We start from the raw sequence: 26,183 nt of genomic DNA, 5'->3' as shown, positions 1-26,183 counted from the left end.
ACAAACCTACCACCCTCTGAGTGAAGAAGTTTCTCCTCATCTCAGTTTTGAAAAAGCAGCCCCTTATTCTAAAATTATGCCCCCTGGTTCTAGTTTCACCCATCATTGGGAACATCCTCACCGCATCCACCCGATCAAGCCCCTTCACAATCTTATGTTTCAATAAGATCTCCTCTCATTCTTCTGAACTCCAATGAGTAGATTCCCAATCTACTCAACCTCTCCTCATATGACCACCCCCTCATCCCCGGGATTAACCGAGTGAACCTTCTTTGTACTGACTCGAGAGCAAGTATGTATTTTCTTAAGTATGGACACAAAACTGGATGCAGTATTCCAGGTGCGGTCTCACCAATACCTTGTATAACTGCAGCAATACCTCTCTGTTTTTATATTCTATCCCTCTAGCAATAAAAGCCAACATTCCATTGGCCTTCTTGATCACTTGCTGCACCTGCATACTAATTTTTGAGTTTTGTGCACCAGAACCCCAGATCCCTTTGTACTACAGTACTTTCCAGTTTCTTGCCATTAAGATAATAACTTGCTCTATGATTTTTCCTGCCAAAGTGCATAACCTCACACTTTCCAGTATTGTATTCCATCTGCCAAATCTCTGCACACTTACTTAGCCTGTCCATGTCACTTTGCAGGTTTTTTATGTCCTCCTCACTCGCTACTTTCCCTCCCATCTTTGTATCATCTGCAAACTTTGATATGATACACTTGGTCCCCTCCTCCAAATACTTAATATTGATTGTAAAGAGTTCGGGACCCAGCACTGACCCCTGCGGAACACCACTAGTTACTGATTGCCAGTCTGAGAATGAACCATTTAACCCAACTCTCTGCTTTCTGTTAGAGAGCCAATCCTCCACCCACGCCAGAATATCAACCCCAATCCCGTGATTTTTTATCTTGAGCAATAATCTTTCGTGTGGCACCTTGTCTAAATACACTACGTCCACTGGTTCTCCTTTATCCACCCTGTATCTTACTTCCTCACAGAACTCAAGCAAATTTGTCAAGCAAGACTTCCCCTTCATGAAACCATGCTGACTTTGTCCTATTAAATTATGTTCATCCAAATGTCCCGTTACTGTCTCCTTAATAATGGACTCTAACATTTTACCAACCACAGATGTTAGGCTAACAGGTCTATAGTTTCCAGCCTTCTGCCTACTACCCTTTTTAAATAAGGGTGTTACATTAGCAGTTTTCCAATCTGCCGGGACCTTTGCTGAGTCCAGGGACTTTTGGAAAATTATTACCAATGCATCCACAATCCCTACCGTCACTTCCATCAAGACCTTAGGATGTAAGCCATCAGGTCCAGGGGATTTATCTGGCTTGAGTCCAATTATTTTACCAAGTACCACTTCCTTAGTGATTATAATCGTCTTTAGCTCCTCTCCCCCTAGAGCCCCCTGTTTGTCCAGTGTTGGCATATTCTTAGTGTCCTCTACCGTAAAGACTGATACAAAATATTTGTTCAGCGTTTTTGCCATCTCCATGTTTCCCACCATTAAACAGGGGTAGATTTACTCTGAAGGAACCCCAGGCTGCACCTGATCTGGGAATGTTTGTTGGGCCGGTGTAGAGATGGTTTTACTATGTACGGAACCCATGCTGCACCTGAGCTGGGAGTTTTTGATGGGCTGGTGTAGAGTAAGATTTACACTTCATGTACCCCATGCTGTACATGAGCTGGGAGTGTTGGATGGGCCTGTGTAGGTGTAGTTTTACACTGTATGCACCCCATGCTGTACTTGAGCTGAGACTGTTTGATGGGCCCTTTAGGGGTAGATTTGCGCTGTATGTACCCCATCCTTTACCAGGTCTGGGAGTGTATGATGGGCTGGTGTAGGAGAAGTTTTACACTGTATGTACCCAATGTTGTACCTTGGCCTGGAGTGTTTGATGGGCCGTTATAGGGGTAGTTTTACTCTCTATGTACCCCATGCTATACCTGAACTTGGAGTTTTTTGATGGGCCGGTGTAGCGGCAATTTTACACTGTATGTACCCCAAACTGTACTTGAGCTGGGAGTGTTCGATGGGCCAGTGAAGACAGATTTTCTCTGTATGTAAGCATACGTCACATGTGCTGGGAGTGTTTGATGGACGGTGTAGGGGTAATCTTACTTTGAATGCACCTATGCTGTACATGAGCTGTTTCTGTTCGATAGGCCGGTTTAAGGGAATTTTTACTCTGTATGTATCCCATGCTGTACCTGAGCTGGGAGTTTTTGATGGGCCGGTGTAGGGGTAGATTTACTCTGTATGTACCCCATGCTGTACCTGAGCTGGGCGTGTTTGATGGGCCGGTGCAGAGATGGGATTACTCTGTACGTAACCCATGATGAACCTGAGCTGGGAGTGTTTGATGGGACGATGTTGGGGTTGTTTTACTCTGTATGTACCCCATGCTGTACCTGATCTGGGAATGTTTGATGGGCCGGTGCAGAGATGGGATTACTCTGTATGTAACCCATGTTGGATCTGAAGTGGGAGTGTTTGATGGGCTGGTGTAGTGGTAGTTTTAATCTGTATGTATCGCTTGCTGTACCTCAGCTGGGAGTATTGAATGGCCGGTGTACAGGTAGTTTTATTCTGTATGTACCCCATGCTGTGCCTGAGCTGGGCGTGTTTGATAGGCCGGCGGAGAGATGGGTTTACTCTGTACGTAACCCATGATGAACCTGAAATGGGAGTGTTTGATGGGCCGGTGTATGGGTACATTTACTCTCTACATACCCCATGCTGTACCTGAGCAGGGACTGTTTGATGGGCTGGTGAAGAGGAAGATTTACAATTCATGTACCCAATGCTGTGCATGAGCTGGGAGTGTTGGATGGGCCTGTGTAGGGGTAGTTTTACACTGTATATACTCCATGCTGTACTTGAACTGGGAGTGTTTGATGGGCCGGTGTAGGCGTAGTTTTATTCTGTATGCACTCCATGCTTTAACAGATCTGAGACTGTATGATGGGCTGGCGTAGGGTTAGTTTTACACTGTATGTTCCCTAAGTTTTACCTGAGCTTGGAGTGTTTGATGGGCCGGTATAGGGGTACTTTTACTCTGTATGTACCCCATGCTGCGCCTGAGCTGGGAGTGTTTGATCGGCCGGTGTAGGGGTAGTTTTACACTTTATGTAACCCATGCTATACTTGAGCTCGAAGTGTTTCATGGGCTGGTGTAGGGGTAGTTTTACTCTGCATGTACGCCAACCGTAACTGAGCTGGGAGTGTTTGATGGGCTGGTGTAGAGGTAGATTTCTCCATATGTAACCCATGCTGCACCTGAGCTGGGAGTGTTTGATGGACGGCGTTGTGTTAATCTTACTCTGAATGCACGCATGCTGTACATGAGCTGGGAGTGTTTGATGGGCCAGTTCATGGGCAGTTTTACTCTGTATGTACCCCATGCTGTACCTGAGCTGGGAGTGTATGATGGGCTGGTGTACGGATAGATTTACTCTGTATGTTCCCCATGCTCTACCAGATCTGGGAGTGTTTGATGGGCCGATGTAGGGGAATTTTACTCTGTATGTACCCCATGCTGTACTTCAGCTTGGAGTGTTTGATGGTCCTCTGTAGGAGTAGATTTACTCTGTATGTACCCCATGCTGTATCAGATCTGGGTGTTTTTTTGGGCTGGTGTAGGGGTAGTTTTACTCTGAATGGACCCGATGCTCTACGTGAGCTGGGAGTTGTTGATGGGCCGATATAGAAGTATATTTACTCTGTGTACCCCATGCTGTACCTGATCTGGGAATGTTTGATGGGCCGGTTTAGGGGAAGTTTAACTCTCTCTGTACCCCATGCTGTACCTGAGCTGGCAGTGTTTGATGGGATTGTGTAGGGGTAGTTTTACTCTTTATTTAGCCCATGCTGCACCTTAGCTCGGAGTATTTGATGGGCTGGTTTACGGATTGATTTACTCTGTATTTAACCAATGCTGAATCTGAGCTGGGAGTGTTTCATGCGCCGGTGTAGAGGTAGTTTTACTCTGTATGTACCCCATGCTTTACCAGAGCTGGGCGTGTTTGATGGGCCGGTGTAGAGATGGCTTTTCTCTGTACATAACCAAAGATGAACATGGACTGGGAATTTTTCATGGGACAGTGTAGGGGTAGTTTTTATCTGTATGGACCCCATGCTGTACCTGAGCTGGGAGTGTTTGATGAGCCGGTATAGAGGTAGTTTAACCCTGTATGTACCCCATGCTGTGCCTGAGCTGGCTGTGTTTAATACGCCGATGTAGGGGTAGTTTTACTGTGTATGTACCCTAAGATGAACCTCAGATTTGAATGTTTGATGGGCTGGTATAGTGGTAGTTTTACTCTGTAAGTAACCCATGCTGTACCTGAGCTGCGAGTTTTTGTTGGGCCGCTGTAGGAATAGTTATATTCTGTATGTACCCCATGCTGAACCTGAGCTGGGCGTGTTAGATGGGCCGGTGTAGTGGTAGTTTTACTCTGTGTACCCCATGCTGTATCTGGGCTGGGAATCTTTTGATGGGCCAGTGTAGCGGTAGTATTACTCTCTTTGTTCCCCATGGTGTAACTGAGCTGGGAGTGTTGGAAGTGCCGATGTAGGGCTATTTTAACACTGCATGTACCCCATGCTGTACCTCAGCTGGGTGTGTTTTTTGGGCCGGTGTAGAGAGGGGTTTACTCTGTACGTAACCCATGATGAACCTGAACTGGGAGTGTTTGATGGGCCGGTGTAAGGGTTGTTTTACTCTCTATGTGCCCCATGCTGTACCTGAGCTGCGAGTGTTTGATGGGCCGGTGTAGAGGAAGATTTACAATCCATGTACCCCATGCTGTACATGAGCTGGGAGTGTTGGATCGGCCGGTGTAGGGGCAGTTCTACACTATGTACCCCATGCTGTACTTGAACTGGGAGTGCTTGATGGGCCGGTGCAGGGGTAGATTTACTCTGTATGTACCCCATGCTTTAACAGATCTGGGAGTGTATGATGCGCTGGTGCAGATTTAGTTTTACAATGTATGTTCCCTATCATGTACCTGAGCTTGGAGTGTTTGATGGGCCAGTGTAGGGGTAGTTTTACTCTGTATGTACCCCATGCTGTACCTGAGCTGGGAGTGTTTGATGGGCCAGTGCAGGGGTAGTTTTACACTATGTACCACATGGTATATTTGAGCTGGGAATGTTTCATGGGCCGGTGTAGGGTAAGAGTTTTTCTGTATGTAACCCATGCTGCACCTGAGCTGCGAGTGTTTGATAGACGGCGGAGGTGTGATCTTACTCTGTATGCACCCATGTGGTATATGAGCTGGGAGTGTTTGATAGGCCGGATAAGGGCAATTTTACTCTGTATGTACCCCATGCTGTACCTGAGCTGGGAGTTTATGATGGGCTGGTGTCCGGATAGATTAACTCTGTATGTATCCCATGCTTTACCAGATCTGGGAGTGTATGATGGGCCGGGGTAGTGGGAGTTTTACACTGTATTTACCCCATGCTGTACTTGAGCTGGGAGTGTTTGATGGTGCGATGTAGGGGTAGATTTACTCTGTATGTACCCCATGCTGTACCAGGTCTGGGTGTTTTTGATGGGCTGTTGTAGGGGTAATTTTACACTGTATGTTCCCCATGCTGTACCTGATGTGGGAGTGTTCAATAGGCCGGTGTAGGGGTAGTTATACATTGTATATACCCCATGCTGTACCTGAGCTGAGAGTGTTTCATGGGCCGATATAGGGGTAGTTTTACTCTGTGTGTACCCCATGCTGTACCTGATCTGGGAGTATTTGACGGGCCGGTGTAGTGGTAGTTTTACTCTTTATTTACCCCATGTTGCATCTGAGCTGGGAGTGTTGATGCGCCGGTGTAGAGATGATTTTACTCTCTACGTAACCCATGATGAACCTGAAATGGGAATGTTTGATGGGCCAGTGTAGGGGTAGTTTTACTCTTTATGGACCCCATGCTGTACCTGAGCTGGGAGTGTTTGATGAGCCGGTGTAGGGGTAGTTTTACTCTTTATGGACCCCATGCTGTACCTGAGCTGGGAGTGTTTGATGAGCCGGTGTAGGGGTAGTTTTACACTTTATGTAACCCATGCTATACTTGAGCTCGGAGTGTTTCATGGGCTGGTGTAGGGGTAGTTTTACTCTGCATGTACGCCAACTGTAACTGAGCTGGGAGTGTTTGATGCGCTGGTGTAGAGGTAGATTTCTCCGTATGTAACCCATGCTGCACCTGAGCTGGGAGTGTTTGATGGACGGCGTTGTGTTAATCTTACTCTGAATGCACCCATGCTGTACATGAGCTGGGAGTGTTTGATGGGCCAGTTCATGGGCAGTTTTACTCTGTATGTACCCCATGCTGTACCTGAGCTGGGAGTGTTTGATGGGCCGGTGTAGGGGTAATTTTACACTGTATGTTCCCCATGTTGTACCTGATGTGGGAGTGTTCAATAGGCCAGTGTAGGGGTAGTTATACATTGTATATACCCCATGCTGTACCTGAGCTGAGAGTGTTTCATGGGCCGATGTAGGGGTAGTTTTACTCTGTGTGTACCCCATGCTGTACCTGATCTGGGAGTATTTGACGGGCTGGTGTAGTGGTAGTTTTACTCTTTATTTACCCCATGCTGCATCTGAGCTGGGAGTGTTGATGCGCCGGTGTAGAGATGATTTTACTCTCTACGTAACCCATGATGAACCTGAAATGGGAATGTTTGATGGGCCAGTGTAGGGGTAGTTTTACTCAGTATGGACCCCATGCTGTACCTGAGCTGGGAGTGTTTGATGAGCCGGTGTAGAGGAAGCTTTTATCTGTATATACCCTATGCTGTACCTCAGATTTGAATGTTTGATGGGCTGGACTAGGGATAGTTTTACTCAGTATGTACCCCATGCTGTACCTGGGCTCGGAATCCTTTGATGGGCAGGTGTAGGGGTAGTATTACTCTGTTTCCCATGGTGTAACTGAGCTGGCAGTGTTTGAAGCGCCGATGCAGGGGTATTTTAACACTGCATGTACCCCATGCTGTAACTCAGCTGGGCATGTTGGTTGGGCCGGTGTAGAGATGGGTTTTCTCTGTATGTAGCCCATTATGAACCTAAACTGGGAGCGTTTGATTGACCGGTGTAGGGGTTGTTTTAGTCTCTATATACCCCATGCGTTACCTGAGCTGGGAGTGTTTATGGGCCGGTGCAGAGGAAGATATACAATTCGTGTACCTATGCTGTACATGAGCTGGGAGTGTTGGATGGGCCGGTGTAGGGGTAGTTTTACTCTGTATGTACCCCATGCTGAACCTGAGCTGGGAATTTTTTGATGGGCCGGTGTAGGGGTAGTATTAATCTGTTTGATCCCCATGGTGAAACTGAGCTGGGAGTGTTTGATGGGCCAATGTTGGGGTAGATTTACTCTGTTTGCTGACCATGCTGTACCTGACCTGGGTGTATTGGATGTGCCGGTGTAGGAGTAGATGTACTCTGTATGTTCCCCATGCTGTTCCTGAACAAGCGCATTTGATGATCCGATGTAGGGGTAGTTTTACTCTGTATGTACCCAATGCTGTACCTGAGCTGGCAGTTTTTGAAGGGCGGGTTAGGGATTGCTGTACTCTGTATATACTCTATGCTGTACATGAGCTGGCAGTGACTGATGGGCCGGTGTAGTGGTAATTTTTTCACTTTATGTACCCTATGTTGTGCCTGAGCTGTGAGTGTTGATTGGCCGGTGTAGAGCTCATTTTACTCTGTCTGTTCCCCATGCTGATCCACAGCTGGTAGTGTTTGATGGGCAGATGTAGAGGTAGTTATACTCTCTATGTACCCCAAGGTGTAGCTGAGCTGGGAGTATTTGATGGGCTGGTGTAGGGGTAGTTTAATCCTGTATGTACCCCATGCTGTACCTGAGCTGTGAGTGTTTGATGGGCCGATGTAGGGGTAGTTTTAATCTGTATGTACCCTAAGCTGAACCTCAGATTTGAGTGTTTGTTGGGCTTGTTTAGGGGTAGTTTTACTCTGTATGTAACCCATTTTGTACCTTGACGGGGAGTTTTGGATGGGCCGGTGTAGGGGTAGTATTACTCTCTATGTACCCCATGCTGCACCACAGCTGGGAGTGTTTGATGGGCCAGTGTAGTGGCAGTTATACTCTCTATGTACCCCATGCTGTAGCTGAGCTTGGAGTATTTGATGGGCTGCTGTAGAGATGATTTTACTCTGTATGTAACCCAAGCTGTACATGAATTACGTGTGTTGTTGGGCCGGTGTAGGGGTAGTATTACTCTTTATGGAGCCCATGCTGTCCCTGGGCTAGGAGTGTTTGATGGGCCGGTGTTGGTGTAGTCTTACTCTGTATGTACCCCATGGTTTGCCTGACCTGGGAGTGTCTGATGGACTGGTGTAGGGGTAGATTAACTCTGCATGTATGCCAAGATGTAACTGAGCTGGGAGTGTTTGATGGGCCATTGTAAAGGTAGTTCTACTCTGTATGTACCCCATGCTTTAACTGAGTAGCTAGTGTTTGATAAGGCTGTGTAGTTGTAATTTTAATCTGCATGTACTATGTATGCCATGCTGTTCCTGAGCTGGGAATGCTTGTTGGGCCGGTTTAGGGGTAGATTTACTCTATGTACCCCATGCTGTAACTGAGCTGGGAGTGTTTGATGGGCCAGTTGTAGGGGTAGCTTTAAACTGTATGAACCTCATGCTGAACCTGAGCTTTGAGTACTTGATGGACTGGTGTATGGTTACTATTACCCGGTATGTGGGAGTGTTTAAACTAAAATGGCAAGGGGTTGGGAACTTGAGCAGGGAGACAGAGGAATGGGAAACAAGGATAGAAGCAGAAGAAAGGAAGGAGAAAAAGAAAGGTGGCAGTCAGAGAAATCAAGGGATTAAGTCAAGCATAGCCACAGTAAATAATAATTCTAAAAGGTGTAATAGAGAAAAATAAACAAGCCTGAAGTCCTTGTGTCTTAATGCAAGGAACATTCTTAATACAGTGGATGAATTTGCTGCACAAATAGAGCTAAATGGATATGATATGATTGGGATTACGGAAACATGGCTCCAGGGTGACCAAGGCTGGGAACTCAACGTCCATGGTTATTCAATATTCAGGAAAGAGGCAAAAAAGAAAAGGAGGCGTGTTAGCATTGCTGCTTGAAGAGGGTATTAACACAATTGAAAGGAAGGATATTAGCTTGAAGATGTGGAATCTGTATGGGTAGAACTGAGACATACCAAGGGGCAGAAAACGTTACTGTGATTGGTATACAGACCTCCAAACGATAATGTGGATGTTGGGGATGGCATTAAATGGGAAATTAGAGACACGTGCAATAAGGTCACAGCAGTTATCATGGGTGACTTTAATGTACATATAGTTTGGGCTAACCAAATTAGTAACAATACTGTGGAGGAGGAATTCATGGAGTGTATACGGGATGGTTTCCTGGACCAATATGTCGAGGAATCAACTAGAGATCAAGCCATCTTAGACTGGGTATTATGTAATGAGAAATGATTAATTAGCAATCTTGTGCGAGGCCCCTTGGTTTGGAGTGATCATAATATGATAGAATTCCTCATGGAGATGGTGAGTGAAGTATTTGACTCAGAGACTAGGGCCCTGAATTTAAATAAAGAAAACTACGATGATATGAGTAACGAGTTGGGTAGGATTGATTGAGGAATGTTACTCAAAGTGTTGACGGTGGATAGGCAATGGCAAACATTCAAAGATCGCATGGATGAACTGTTCATCACTGTTTGGCATAAAAATAAAACAAAAAACGTAAATCAACCGTAGCTAACAAGGGAAATTAGGGATAGCATAAGATCCAAGGAGAAGACATATACATTGGCCAGAAAAAGCAGTAAACCTGAGGATTGGGAGCAGGTTAGCATTCGGCAAAGGATGACAAAGCGATTAATTAAGCGGGGGAAAATAGAGTATGAGAGTAAGCTTTCAGGGAACATAAACACTGAATGTAAAAGGTTTTATAGATATGTGAAGAGAAAAAGATTGGTGAAGTCAAGCGTAGGTCCCTTACAGTCAGATTCAAGGGAATTTATAATGGGGAACAAAGAAATGGTTGACCAATGAAATACATACTTTGGTTCTGTCTTCACAAAGAAGGACACAAATAATCTCCCAGAGATGTCATGGAACATAGCGTGTAATGAGAGGGAGGAACTGAAAGAATCAGTATTTGAAGGGAAATGGTGTTATGGAAATTGACGGGATTGAAGACCGATAAATCCCATCAGCCTGATAATTTACATCCTAGGGTACTTAAGGAAGTGGCCCTAGAAATAGTAGATGCATTGCTGGTCATCTTCCAAAATTCGATAGACTCTGGAACAGTTCCCATGGATTGGAGGGTAGCTAATGTTACCCCACTATTCAAAAAGGTGGTAGAGAGAAAAGGGGGAATTAAAACCAGACATCGGTAGAGGGGAAAAGGCTAGAGTCCATTATAAAAGATGTAATAGCAGAGCACTTGTAAAACAGCGACAGGATCGGACAAAGTCAACATGGATTTTCAAAAGTTAATCCTGCTTGACTAATCTACTGGAATTTTTTGAGGATGCAACTGGTAGAAAGAGAAGGGAATACCAGTGGATGTGATGTATTTGGACTTTCTGAAGGCCTTCGATAAGGTCCCACATAAGAGATTAGCATGTAAATATAATGCACATGGGATTGGGGGCAAGGTACTGACTTGGATAAAGAACTGGTTGGCAGGAAGGAAGCAAAGAGTTGGAATAAACGGGTCTTTTTCTGAGTGGCAGGCAGTGACTAGTGGGGTACCGCAGGGATCGGTCCTTGGACCCCAGCTATTCCCAATATATATATTAATGATCTAGACGAGTGAACTAGATGTAATATCTCCAAGTTTGCAGATGACACAAAGCTGGGTGGGTGTATGTGCTGTGAGGAGGATGCCAGGAAAATCCAGTATGATTTGCACAGGATGGCTGATTGGGCAGAAGCATGGCAGATGCAGTAAAATGTGCATAAATGCGAGGTTATTCACTTTGGTGGCAAAAACAGGAAGGCAGATTATTATCTGATCGGCAATAGATTGGGAGAAGGGGAAGTGAAAGGAGACCTGGTGTCCTTGTGCACCAGTCGCTGAAGTTAAGCATGCAGGTGCAGCAGGCGGTTAAGAAGGCAAATGGTATGTTGGCCTTCATAGCGAGAAGGTTTGAGTACAAGAACATGGCCTTGGTGAGACCACACCTTGAGTACCGTGTGCAGTTTTGGTCGCCTTATCTGAGGAAGGATGTTCTTGCCATGGAGGGGGTGCAGCAAAGATTCACCAGACTGATACTTGGGATGGCAGGAATGACGTATGAGGAGAGATTGGGTCGATTGGACTTATACTCGCTGGAGTTTAGAAGAATGAGAGGGGATCTCATTGAAACTTAGAAAATTCTAACAGGACTGGGCAGACTAGATGCAGGAAGGATGTTCCCGATGGCCGGGGTGTCCAGAACCAGAACCGAAAGCAAAGCTGCTCGGGAGCAGCTCGTCGTCAACAACTTTACGACATGATGACAGTGTCGCCTCCGACCTCCCCCTCCCCCAACACGGCAAAGAAAAGGAACAGACACAATTTAAAGTGAAACAGTGAACGATTTTTGCCGCATCAAAGACTTTGATGTACTCTATTGATATTCTTCGTCTTTAAATACAAACTAACTATGTTCTACTTTGTAAACTTTTGCACAGATAAATTGGTTCATAAAAAATGTAAACAGTTTAATGTGACTTTTGGCTTTCTTCGTGTAATAAAGACTTTACATTCAAGTTGAAAACTTGCTATTTTCGCATTTTTAAACCGTTGTAATATTTTAATTGGATGTTAATTAAAAAAAGTAGAGAAACGAATAAAGTGAGTAGGGGTAAGGATAAGGAGCAAGCCATTTAGGACACAGATGAGGAGGAATTTCTTCACCCAGAGAGTGTTGAACCTGTGGAATTCTCTACCACAGAAGGCAGTGGAGGCCAATTCATTATATATATATTCAAGAAGGAGTTAGATATATTTCTTAAGGCTAAAAGGATCAAGGGATATGGGGAGAAGGCAGGGACAGGGTACTGAAATTGGATGATCAGCCATGATCGCATTGAATGTCGGAGCAGGCTCGAGGGGCCGAATGGCCTACTCCTGCTCCTATCTTCTATGTTTCTGTGTACCCAATGCTGTGCCTGTGCTGGGAGTTTTTGGATGGGCCGGTTTAGGGGAAGCTTTACCCTGTATCTACCCCATGCTGTACCTGCGCTGGGAGTGTTTGATGGGCCGGTGTTGGGATTATTTTACTCTGTATTTACCCCATGCTGTACCTTAGCTGGGAGTCTTAGATGGGCCGGTGTAGGGGTTGTTTTACTCCATATGCACCCCATGCTGAACCTGAACTAGGTATGTTTGATGGGCCGGTGTAGGGGTAGTTTTACTCTGTATATACCCTATGCTTTACATGAGCTGGGAGTGTTTGATAGGCCGTTGTAGGGGTAGTTTTACCCTGTATGTACCCTATGCTGTACCTCAGCTGGGATAGTTTGATGGACCGGTTTCGGATAGTTTTGCTCTCCATGTATATGTTGCCTTTCAGCAGCAGCAGCAGTATCCCTATCACGAGCCAACTGCTGAAGGGCCAGAGATTGTACACCAGGGCACTTTACTTGGCCTGAGAGGATCCGGTCACGGGGAAGGTGAAAGCGCAGGAGCCAGTAGGAGCCATCTTTTACACAATTCACCTCCTTAGACCCTCAGGCACAGATGCGAGGGGAATATCTGTCAATTCCTTAATGTTTGCTGTTATTTAAATGCTGGCGTTGTGTTATGTCGTGAATTTATATTTGTGACTCATAGTTTATTTAACCATTTCATATGTATAGCCTCTATTCACTTTATTCGTTTCTCTACTTTTTTTATTAACAACCAATTAAAATATTACAACTGTTCAAAAATTAGAAAATAGCAAGTTTTCATCTTGAATGTAAAGTCTTTATTGCACTAAGAAACCCAAAAGTCACGTTAAACTGTTTACATTTTTTATCAACCAATTAATCTTTGCAAAAGTTTACAAAGTAGAAAATAGTTAGCAAACAATTTGTACTTAAAGACGAAGAACATCAATAGAGTACATCAAAGTCATTCATGCGGCAATAATCGTTCACTGTTTCACTTTAAATTGTGTCTGTTTTCATTTTCTTTGCCTTGTTGGGGAGGGGGAGGGGGAGGTCGGAGGCGGCACTCTCATCACCTCGTGAAGGTTTTGGCTGTAGCAGTTCCCGAGCAGCTTTGCTTTCGGCAGCACTTGGCTCTTCCACATTAGACCTGGCCTCAGGGTCATTGACATCCACCATGACCTGTATTTCAACAGGGAGCGAATCTGCAGCATTAAGTGTCAGTCCTTCCCGCAGGGCAAAGCTGTGCAAAGTGCAACAGACCACTAGAATCCTTGCCACTTTCAGAGGAGAATACTGCAATGTCCCGCATGTCCTGTCCAGGCACCGAAAGTGTGATTTCAGAACCCCGATTGTCCTCTCCACCACTTGCCGAGTGGACACGTGTGCCTGGCTGTATCTCTCCTGAGCCTCATTATTTGACCTGCGGTATGATATTATCAGCCGCAGTTTTAGCGGGTAATCCTTGTCGTCCAATATCCATGTGGATCCTGGAGGCAATGCACTGCAGGCACTATATAAGTCCGAGTGATGGAGGACGAAGGAGTCATGAGCACTTCCCCGGTGAGCTGTATTTATGTTTAAGATCCTGAGTAGCTCATCACAGACGATTATTGCATTTAATGAATGAAACCCGCTCCTGTTGATGTATGTCACAGGTACATCAATTGGTGCCTTCATTGAAACTTGGGTTCCATCGACGGCTGCAGTCACTTTGGGGAAACCAGCGATCCTATAAAATACAAGGGCCCTCCCCTTTTGCTGCCGAGTGGACAAGTCAAAGTCTATGAACTCTGAAGCCCTGCGGAATATAGCATCTGTGACCTGGTGAATGCATGCCCACACAACACTCTGGGTGGTGTTTGACATTTCACCAGTGCCGGACTGAATTGACCAGCATGCAAAGAAGTTCAGTGCTGTAGTTACTTTCATGGACACTGACAAGGCAGTGCGGGTCTTCGATGTCTTTGAAGGTCGTCTTTTAACATGTCACATAGTCGGCCGCTTACGTCATTACTAAAGCGCAGCCTCCTCACACACAACTCCTCCAACATCATCTCAAAATACAGCCTCTCCCTGTACACTCTCTGGTGTGAGTAGTAGTTCATCCTGATTAGGCGGCGGTCATGGTTCCTCAATCTTCTTCGTTGTTCCTGGTGTTTTTGATTCTATGTGACAGAATCACACAAAAGATCGTGGCAAATTCCTCATGAGGCATGTTTCTCCCTTACATGCTTCCTCTTTAAATAGATGCGTAAATGTAGGGAAAAAATTGAAAGAGTTGTAAAAGTTATTAATAAAGTGAGTGGGTAGAAATTCTGGCAGTGGTGCAAAACGGGTGGTATTGGATCAGTTGCCCGTCAAACCTGCCTGATGAATATAATTTCCCGAGACCAATTTCGAAGACATCAAAAACATTTTTACAAAGTCATACACAACATTTTTAAACAGCATAAAGAAGTTAGCATTTAAAACATTCATATATTCTGTCATAATTTTAAGCATGAGTAAATGTGAACAAAATCATTTTAAAAAAGTCATTTTCAAGTTTACAAAAAATAAATCTATTTGATTAGAATGCTTACCTTATCCAAAGCGAAAGTTTCACTTCTAATTAGCAACACTCCTCAGAACAAGATTCAAAACCAATGAAATATTTAACAAATTAAGTTGTTAAAAATTTAATTCAGGCTTTATATCCAAAACCGTGTTAACTTTGAAAACTAAAACAGTCCCTTTCCAAGCCCCCTGACTTCCAGTTCTTCTTCCTGCTGCTTCTTTAGATAGAAAAAAGCCAGCGTACAGCCTGCATTCTATCATTGCAGTTGCGTCCGTAACTGCTGGCCAGTAATTGGACAATTAGCGCAAGTCTGCACCAGCAGTGCCACTTCTCCTGCAGATGCATGCGGAATCTTGACAGATCGAAATTTCCGATTTTCAGCGCATGCGCTTCGTATGCGTATACCCGGAAGTTGTATGGCCTATTCGGGCTCGTGCGCACGTTGTACGCACCCGTAGGGTCGCAAAATTCAGTTCCGTGCAAACCACTGAAACTGTTGAATTGTAGCTGGCCTCAGCACCAGAAGTTTAATTACTCTTTTCCTGTTAACAATCCTATTACAAAAACGTAAAGGAATATTCAGGACCTGAATATATGAGAGATCCTGCTCTTTATCCAATAGGTAATGTGGACCCTGACGAGCTGTTTCACCTTGTCCAGAACGGCAAAACCAGAGGACATGTCCTGGGATTGGTGGGGGTAAATTCAAAACTAATTCTGGAACCGTTCTTTCAATGAGCAACTGTCTATCTATGGAACAGCCTTGCTCCTAATCGTTAGAATTAAAACTAGAGGACAGGGGAATTCAGCGGAACACGAAAAGTATAATTAGAAATAGAGTGAATGGGAATTTAGGGGATTTAGGGGAACACTGTAAATGTTACATTAGAAATGGAGACCTTGAAAATTAAGTGGAACCAACGAACTGTTAATTAGAAATAGAATAAAGGGAATATAGTGGAACACAGCATTTGTTAAGTAGAAATAGATGTCAGTAGCATATGACAAATTATATTAGAAATAGGCACCAGCGGGTCACAATAACCCTTCATTTAGAAGTAGGGGACAGGGGAAGACAGCAACTGATCTATTAGAAATAGAGGACAAGGACATTCAGGGGAATAAACTAGCTGTCTAATTAGAAATAGAATAAAAAGGAGACATGGGGTAACACAGTAAATAACAGTTTATTTAAAAGTAGGGGACAGTGGAGGCAATAACTATTTATTTAGGAATAGAGGAGACGGGAATGTCAGGGAAACACAGTAACTGTTTAATTAGAAATAGAGAAACACAAGGGAATACAACAACTCTTTCATTAGAAACAGGGGACGGGAGATCACAACCACATCACATTGAATGTGACACGGTAATTTATGCCTTTGCTTTCTATTTTGCCTGTGGAGTTTGGATGATGTGGTTGATCGCAGGCCGCCTTCTCAGGATTGTAGCTGGGTGCAAAACATCGCTGACTGATGGAACTAAATCCTCTGCCGGCTGCCTGACTCGGGCCTTAAGTACTACTGGTTGTCCGCATCCAGGTAAATGAGAATGTGGCTCTTACACAAAACCGCCCGCAACTGTTCACCACTTCCCCCAAAGGTTGGATGCCAGCCGGATTGGCAGAGCCCCGGCTCCACGGGGCCCTGCAACCAAGAGGGTTTTTGCTTTGGAGAACGTCACGTTCAAGGGGAACGTTAAAGGTTGACGGGTAAAGCGGGCTCTTAATCACAGTTAGTAAATGGAGCCCATTCACAATTCACGTACAAGGGCTATTGTCAGCATAAGCTTTTCAATAATGCTCTCGAACATTGGATTGAGGTGTCATAGATTTATTAATCACAAAATACATGCAATCGTACTTAAACACACAATTAAAAGGTAGAAATTAGAACCATACCTGATGATGGTTGGGTGGAGACCCAAACAAGTCACAGTCCTGAGCTCAGTATCTTAGGCCTTTACCAAACCAAATACATTAATGTAACTTTTTCTCACTCCCTGTAATTAACAATTCTCGCAATTCTGCATTACCTGATGATATCAAATTTAAAATAAAACGCCACACTCAGATATTTTAATTGATTTATCTGATCGATAGTTTCACTCTTGGTCCATATAATTGCAATTGTACCAAGTGAAACCTTTACCAGTAATACTGTCTGTTTCTGTGTTATTTTACTAATTGAGAATGATAATGGATGCCCGGATGTTTTCCTTTGCAGAACCAACTGTCTTCCCAAACGGTTTCCAAATGATGAAAGTTCCCTGAAATTGCTGAATCTGTTTGCAATGACATACGTTTAATTAAATCGCTTACTACGTCATCCTGAAACAGACCATTGTTGCAGGGTCAGCCCTGGCCCAAAAGCCCAGCGGTACTTTAAACAGACCAGTGATTCACTGCTTAACAGGACAAGGCTAAAGATTGACATTGCTACAATAGAAAGACAAACCAACACAGTATCACATTAGCAGACGTTAGAATATTCTGATCAGCGGGAAATGATTATATTCACCCGGGGTAAAGGAGAGAAAAGGAAAGATTCCTATTTATATAGCTCCTGTAACGACCACCGGACGCCCCAAAGCGCTTTACAGCCAATGAAGTACATTTTGAGGGGTAACCGCTGTTCGAATGTAGGAAACACGGCAGCCAATTTGCGCACAGCAAGCTCCCACAAATAGCAATTTAATAATTACCAGATAATTTGCGTTTAATTATGTTAATTGACGGATAAATATTGGCTGTGTCACCCGGGATTACTCCCTTCGAAATAGTGCAAACGATCTTTTACGTCTACCGGAGAGGGCAGACGGAGCCACAGTTTAACGTCTCATTCGATAGAGGGCACCTGCGACAGTGCAGCACTCCCTCAGCACTGCATTGGAGTGTCAGCCGAGATTATGGTACATTATTGAGTCTCTGCAGTGGGACTTGAAGCCACAAACTTCTGACGAGGCTGCTACCAGCTGAGCCCCGGCTGACACAGGGAAAGCAGCAGACACAAAACACTTGCCACAAAAAGCAAGAAAGGTTTTCTGATACCTGATCAATTTCACAGCCACAATCGGCTTTCGTCCTAACGGGAAGATGCCCATTCTAAAATGGAACACGGGCTGTAAATTTACTCTAGTTAAAGGAAGCTGTAGTTAATTTTTCATTCTTTTAATCAACATCAGAATCAATGTCCCTGGAGATTTCAACACCTTCTTCAGCTCTTCCCTGAATTTAGTTTGTGTAGCTGCATAAATACACGTGTTTGTACAGGAGCTTAAATACATGAGCAGATAACCGGTTTCAGTGGCGATGTAAGCAGGAGATGTATAATCGGGTCGGTGAAAAATCACCAGGTTCGTAATTACAGAACTCACGGCAGATGTCAGCCACAACAATACAAAGCTGCCCGATACAACGAAAAGTAAAATGATGGATTTCCTTCGGTTCTCGATCTCTGGATCGCTCTGATTCTCACTGCTGTGACCCCGGAGTCCCCTGCGGGCTCTACTGGACACTAAAATACGTCTGACTGTCAAACAATTAAACAGTAATATCAAAGCAAATGGAAGGTATGTAATTAAAACATTTTGTAAATGGTAGTAGGCTACACCTGCAGGCGATGTAAAAAAGGACGCACTGGGGCGGAAACCCCAGGGAACATTGTTGATTATTTGTTTGTGTTCAAAGGCAAACCAATAGGGGATGTTCTCTAAATAAACCAGGACAGAGACCATTGTTATAACCGCGGCCGCAGTTCTCACTGTGCAATACGTTGTTTTAAACTTCTGGCAACATATAGCTACAAATCGGTCAAATGTGAACGAGACGGTAAACCACACCGACATATCCAGGTTGGTACAAGACATGTACATCATGAACTTACAAACGGCTGTGTAGGACAGGAATGAATATGGGAAGCGTTCACTCAAAATGTGATACATGATTACATTGAGGATCATGACCAGTAGATCTGCTGTTGCCATGGCCACCATGTAGAAAGTGATACACTTAGAAAGAGCGCATTTTCCTCTGGAGAGAATCACCATTGTCAACAGGTTCGCTGTAAGAAAGATGAACGAGAGTCAATAATGGGGAACGCGGATAAATCTTACATCGGAGATGAACTAATGTGTTCATACTTAGGGTCATGCGCACCTTATAACATAGACGAGCATTGACAATGTATTTTTCAAACTAAAGTAATGCTTAAACACTCAATATCGAGGGACTGACAATGCGCCATCCTTCCAGCACATTTCAGTCAGACTGTGTCAAGTTGGTGGGTCGGGTTGGGTGTTGGGGAGGTCGCTCGTATACAGTGTCGGCAATGGTAACAGATAGCGACCCCCAACTCCACCGACAGCCAGGCACTGAAGGCTCAATGGAGGGGAATTTTAACCTTGGGGTACAGTGTGAAACGGGCGACAATGGATCAGCCGACCATGATACATCTCTTCCGACTGAATCTCTATCGCTATCGCCACTGATACCTATATTCATGCATAAAAACAGAAAATGCTGGAAATACTCAGCAGGACAAGCATCCTCTGTGGAGAGGGAAGCAAAGTTAACGTTTCATGTCGATGCATTTCGTTAGAAATCCATTGAGGCTCCATTCAGACTTTAAAGGTGTGGTCCAGGTCAAGCCGCCGTACCTCTCAGGGACAGTACAGTTACAGATTAAAGTTCCTTAAAGGGCAGCCTTGGATGGTTCTATAATTTGTTCATTTTCACAGTCAGTAAAGAAGTGGATACCCTTACATACTTCGAAACACATATCCCATTGCTGTGTGGAGCGCTGAACACATCCCGCCATGAGGCTGGGACCATGTGATGCACCGAGCCAATTTGATGAGTTACTGCAGCGGCACCAGGGAGCAATCGATGGAATTTTACATTTAATTTCATCGATATAATTGGCGAGCGGGATTTCGGGAGCGGCATCAGATGTCAGCTGTATTCAATATAATTTACAAACAATTACTGGAAAGATATGACATCAAATAATATATTTAGCTGTGCCACAAACATTCGATGTAGGTCGAAACTCTGCGCTTTTTCTATATAATGGCCCCGAGGGAGCTGTTGGGTAACAGAGTGGGAGTTGGTGGAGCCGGGAAGGATCTTGGCAGCCGAGGCGAGAGGAGCAGCTCCCTGAGCGAAATAATTGCTCCAAATTTCTTTCACAGTCCTCTGATGGGTGGAGGTGGCTGCAGTCCGAGCAATTATCAACTTAATGTAGACATGAAACAATGGAACGGATGAAATGATTACCATGGGCACTAAGCAACACATTCTTTCATGATCTCTGTACTATTGGGGGGTGGCGGGGAATCAGCCTCGCCCTCCCTCAGTATACGCAGGAAGGTTGAGCTCCCGATGGCCACGATCGAGCGACCAGAAAAACGCCTCAGCGGCCGCGTGGACTGATAGGATTCCCGCAGATATTCACCGACTGATCCCGGTAGATGAATGATTCTGCAAGGAGGATAATCTCGGAATCTGGTACATTAATACTGAGATAGTCAACAGTTATTAGGCAACAGAATGCATTGACTTACCGGGAGCCCCAAAGGTTGCGAGAATAGGGTAGTAAATATACCTTATCTTTAAAATTGTTGGCAGTTCCATTTAAAAAACTGTGCGAAATCTGTCCAGCTTTATGGTTCGGACTGGAATGTATCTGAGACTGGTAAATACTCCTCCTTTATAGAGGAATCTGTGCCCCATCAGAAAAAAACATATTACACAATAAGTGGCGTTAGTTACAGTCACTTAACAAACATAGGGGCGATTTTCCGCTTCAGTGCGCCGGGACGCAAGTGGGAAAATTGTACAGAAAGTAATCCCAGAGGGAAGGTGCCCTGCGCATGGTCCCTGAACGCTGAATGGAACATCCCTCCTTGAATCTGCCATAGGCTCTTGAGGTTTCAAATCCATTCCCTGAAAATTTTGCTCTTCCTTGGCATAAGCTACATTTGTTCTTTTTACTGTAATGATACATAGTGATGACTCCGCTTTAATATTACTGGCAATGATTCATCACTAACAATACTGGCAATGATTCATCGCTTACATTACTAGTGATGTCTCCTCTCTAACACTGCTGGCGTTTATTCTACTCTAATTTTACTGGTGCTGACTCTACTCTTATGTTACTGGTGGTGAATCTACACTACCATTACTAATTGTGACCCTACACTAACGTTACTGTTGGTGAATCTACTCTAACAATACTGGTGTTGAATCCACTCTAACATTACTAGTGGTGACAATACTGTAACATTTCTGGTAGTGACATTACTCTAACATTACTGGTGCTGACGCTACTCTAACATTACTGGTGGTGACGCTACTCTAACATTACTGGTGCTGAGTCTTCTCGAATATTATTGGTAGTGACCCTAATCTAACATAACTGGTGGTGCCCGTACTCTAAAATTATTGGTGGTGACATTGCACTAACTTTATTGGAGGTGACACTGCTATTATATTACTGGTGGTGACTCTACGCTAATGTTACTGGTGCTGCCCCTACACTAACATTACTGGTTGTGACCCTACTCTAACATTACTGGTTGTCACTCTACTCTATCATTACTGGTGGTGACGATACTCTAACATTAATGGAGGTGACCCTATTCTAACATTACTGGTGGTGACCCTACTCTATCATTACTGCTGGTGACCCTACTCTAACATTGCTGGCCGTGACCCTACTCTAAAAATAAAAGTGGTAACCCTACTGTAACATTACAAGTGCTAACCCTACTCTAACAAAACAGCTGGTGGCACTACTCTAGCATTGCTGGGGATGGCTCTCCGCTAACATTTCTGGTTGTGACCTTAAACGAACATTACTGGTGGTGGCTTTAGTCGAAAATTACTGGTGGTGACCCTACGCTAACATTACTAATGGTGATTCTACTCTAAAATTACTGGTGCTGCCTCTACTCTAACATTACTGGTGGTGACGCTTCTCGAACATTACTGCTAGTGATCCTACTGTAACATTACTGGTGGTGACCCTACTCTAGCGTTAATGGTGTTGGCCCTACTCTAACCTTATTGGTGATGACCCTGCTGACACATTACTGGTGGTGAATCTACTCTAACATTACTAACGGTGACCTTACACTAACGTTACTGGTGGTGCCCCTACTCCAGCAATACTGGTGATGACTCTCTTTAACATTACTGGTGGAGCCCCTACTCTAACATTACTGGTAGTGACCCTACTCTAACATTAATGGTGGTGGCCCGAATCTAACATTACTGGTGCTAACTCTACCCTAACATTACTCGGGGTGACTCTCCTGTAACATTACTGGCGGTGCCCCTACTCTAACATTACTGGTGGTGATGCTCGTCTAACATTATTCGTGGAGACACTACTCGAACATTACAAGTGGTGCACCTACTCTATCATGACTGGTGGTGACCCTCCTCTTACATTATTGGTGGTGACACTACTCGAACATTACTGCTGTTGAAACTACTCGAACAGTACTGGTGGTGACTCTACTGTAACATTACTGGTGGTGACGCTACATTAACATTACTGGTGGTGACTCTACTGTAACATTACTGGTGGTGACGCTACATTAACATTACTGGTGGTGACCCTGCCCTAACATTAATCGTGCTGAGCCTACTCTAATATTAATGGTGGTGACCCTACAGTAACATTACAATTGATGACCCTACTCTAACAATACCGGTGTTAACCCTACTTGAGTTGCACCTACTCTAACATTAATGGTGTTGACGCTACTCTACTATTACCGTTCTTGACTCCACTCTTACATCACTGCTGGTGACCCTCCTCTAACATTAATGGTGGTTACCCTAATCTAACATTGATGGTGGAGACTCTACTATAACATTACTGGAGTTGACCCTAAAATAACATTAATGGCGTTGACCCTAATGCAACATTTCTGGTGGCGGCCCTACTCTAATATTACAGGTGGTGCATCTACTTTAAAATAACAGGTAGTGACTCTACACTAACATTACTGGTGTTGACCCTACTCTAACGTTACTGGTAGTGACCCTACACTAACATTACTGGTGTTGACCCTACTCTAACGTTACTGGTAGTGACCCGACACTTACATTACTGGTGGTGACCATACTCTAACATTAATGTTGGTGAGTCTACTCGAACATTACTGGTGTTGACCCTACTCTAACGTTACTGGTAGTGACCCTACACTAACATTACTGGTGTTGACCCTACTCTAACGTTACTGGTAGTGACCTGACACTAACATTACTGGTGGTGACCATACTCTAACATTACTGTTGGTGAGTCTACTCGAACATTACTGGTGGAGACGCGACACTAACATTACTGGTGGTGACCCTACTGTATCATTACCAGTATTGGCCCTACTCTAGCATTAATGGTGGTGACCCTACTCTAGCATTAATGGTGGTGACCCTGCTCTAACATTACTGGTGGTGATCCTACTCTAAAATTACAGGTCGTGAATCTACAATATCATTACCGGTGTTGACCCTACTCTAACGTTACTGGTAGTGACCCTGCACTAACAGTACTGGTTGTGACCCTTCTTTAACATTACTGGTGATGAAGCAACTCTAGCATTAATGGTGGTGACCCTACTCTAAAATTAATGGTGGTGACCCTACTGTGACAGTACTGTTGGTGACTCAACTGTAACATTACTGGTATTGGCTCTGCTGTTACAGTTCTGGTGGTGACGGTACAATATCATTACTGTTGGGGAATCTCCTCTATCTTTAATGGTGCTGACCCTACACTAGCATTAATGCCGGTGATCCTACTGTGACAGTAATGGTGGTGACTCAACTCTAACATTATTGGTGGAGACACTACTCGAACATTATGCTGGCGAGACTACTCGAACATTACTGGTCGTGAGTCAACTCCAACATTACTGGTGGTGACGCTACTCTAATATTACTGGTGATGAGCCTACTCTAACATTGTAGGTGGTGACATTAATTTAACATTAATGGTGATGACCCTATTCTAACATTACTGGTGGTGATGCTATTCTAACATTACTGGTGATGACTCTTCTCTAACATTACCAGTGGTGACACTACTTTAACATTACTGGTGATGACTCTTATTTAACATTACCGGTGGTGACCCTACTTTAACATTAATGGTGGTGACCCTAATCTCTCATTACTGGTGAAGACGCTACTCTAACGTTAATGGCGCTGCCACTTTTCTAACAATACTGGTGTTAAGGAGTCAATTACTGCAGTAAGGAGGGATGACATATTAGCAGGTTCCTCTAATGAGGCCATATGGGTGGAGCTTAAAAACAAGAATGGGGCAAGCACTTTGCTGGGAGTGTACTATAGGTCTCCAAACATTCAGGGGGAGATAGAGGAACAGATATGTAGGCAAATCTCAGAGAAATGTGCAAATAATAGGGTAATAGTAATGGGGGATTTCAACTTCCCCAATATTAACTGGGATAGTCTGAGTGTGAAAGGCACAGAGGGTGTAGAATTCTTAAAGTGCATCCAGGAGAGCTTTTTGAGCCAGCATGTAGAAGGTCCTACAAGAGAGGGGGCGGTACTGGACCTAATTCTAGGGAATGTGGCCGGCCAAGTGGATGAAGTGCTAGTAGGTGAGCACTTTGGTGACAGTGACCATAATATGGTGAGATTTAAGGTGGTCATGGAAAAGGACAGGGATGGGCCGGAAATAAAGGTTCTAAATTGGGGGAAGGCCGATTTTAATAGGATTAGGCAGGATCTGGCCAAAATGGACTGGGATCAGCTACTTGTAGGAAAATCTGCATCGGAGCAATGGGAGGCTTTCAGAAGGGAGATTGAGATCATTCAATGGCAACATGTTCCCTTAAAGGTCAAGGGTGGTTCCAAAAACCACAGGGAACCTTGGATGTCAGGGGATATACGAGAATGGATTTAAAAAAAAGATGGGCTTTTGGCAGCTACAAAAGGCTAAAGACGGAGGAAGCCCTAGAGGAGTACAAAAAGTGCAGGGGGATACTTAAAAAAGAAATTAGGAGATCAAGGAGGGGCCATGAAATAACACTGGTGAGCAAAATAAAGGAAAATCCTAAGATGTTTTATAAGTATATTAAGGGTAAGAGGATAACTAGGGATAAAATAGGGCCCATTAGGGACAAAAGTGGCAATCTGTGTGTGGAGCCGGAAGATGTAGGAGGGGTTCTAAATGAATTTTTTGCATCTGTTTTCACTGTGGAGAGGACGATGTAGACATAGAAATAGGGCGGGGGGACTGTGATATGCTCAAACATATTAACTTCGAGAGGGAGGAGGTATTGGCGGTTTTAGCAGGCCTAAAAATGGATAAATCCCCAGGCCCGAACGAAATGTATCCCAGGCTGCTGTGTGAGGCAAAGGAAGAGATTGCGGGTGCTCTAACACACATATTCAGAACCTCTCTGGCCACAGGGGATGTGCCAGAGGACTGTAGAATCGCTAATGTAGTTCCATTATTCAAGAAGGGGAGTAGGGAAAAACCGGGGAACTACAGGCCAGTGAGCCTAACATCAGTGGTGGGAAAATTATTGGAAAATATTCTGAGGGACAAAATTAGTCTCCACTTGGAGAGGTAAGGATTAATCAGGGATAGTCAACATGGCTTTGTCAAGGGAAGATCATGTCTGACTAATTTGATTGAATTTTTTGAGGGGGTGACTAGGTGTGTGGACGAGGGTAACGCAGTGGATGTGGTATACATGGATTTCAGTAAGGCCATCGATAAAGTCCTGCACAGGAGACTGGTCAAGAAGGTAAGAGCCCATGGAATCCAGGGTGCCTTGGCACGTTGGATACAAAACTGGCTTAGTGGCAGAAGGCAGAGGGTGATGGTCGAAGGTTGTTTTTGTGACTGGAAGCCTGTGGCCAGTGGGGTACCACAGGGATCGGTGCTGGGTCCCTTGCTGTTTGTGGTCTACATTAATGACTTGGATATGAATGTAAAAGGTATGATCAGTAAGTTCGCGGATGATACAAAAATTGGTAGGGTGGTAAATAGCGAGGAGAGTAGTCTCAGTCTGCAGGACGATATAGATGGGTTGGTCAGATGGGCGGAACAGTGGCAAATGGAACTTAACCTGGAAAAGTGCGAGGTGATGCACTTTGGGGGGACTAACAAGGCAAGGGAATACACAATGAATGGTAAGACCCTAGGCAAGACGGAGGGTCAGAGGGATCTGGGTGTGCAAGTACACAGATCCCTGAAGGCGGCGGAACAGGTGGATAAGGTGGTAAAAAAGGCATATGGGATACTTGCCTTCATTAGCCGAGGCATAGAATATAAGAGCAAGGAGGTTTTGATGGAGCTGTATAAAGCACTGGTTAGGCCACAGCTGGAATACTGTGTGCAGTTCTGGTCGCCACACTACAGGAAGGATGTGATCGC

At 44.5% G+C, this 26,183-nt stretch overlaps 2 protein-coding genes across 2 annotated transcripts in view; one reads left to right on the top strand and one right to left on the bottom strand.

Moving 5' to 3' along the window:
• The window catches only part of LOC147092692 (NACHT, LRR and PYD domains-containing protein 3-like), a 452,481-nt gene that overhangs the window by 394,049 nt on the left and 32,249 nt on the right, over window positions 1–26,183 (top strand).
• On the bottom strand, window positions 14,937–18,813 carry LOC147092693 (putative G protein-coupled receptor 139). The gene has a single exon (XM_085975756.1). It carries the CDS (start codon window positions 18,802–18,804, stop codon window positions 17,911–17,913), a length of 894 nt encoding a protein of 297 aa, XP_085831882.1. The 5' UTR covers window positions 18,805–18,813; the 3' UTR covers window positions 14,937–17,910.

This window comes from Somniosus microcephalus, unplaced genomic scaffold, assembly GCF_052327205.1.
Source record: "Somniosus microcephalus isolate GS21.2 unplaced genomic scaffold, FLI_Smic_1.0 unresolved_chr2, whole genome shotgun sequence".
NCBI classification, from domain to species: Eukaryota; Metazoa; Chordata; class Chondrichthyes; order Squaliformes; family Somniosidae; genus Somniosus; species Somniosus microcephalus.
This window is presented reverse-complemented; position numbering and strand designations above follow the sequence as displayed.

Coding starts and splice junctions, on each gene's coding strand:
- LOC147092693 (XM_085975756.1), bottom strand. CDS start 18,804: ATGGTGATTCTCTCCAGAGGAAAATGCGCTCTTTCTAAGTGTATCACT.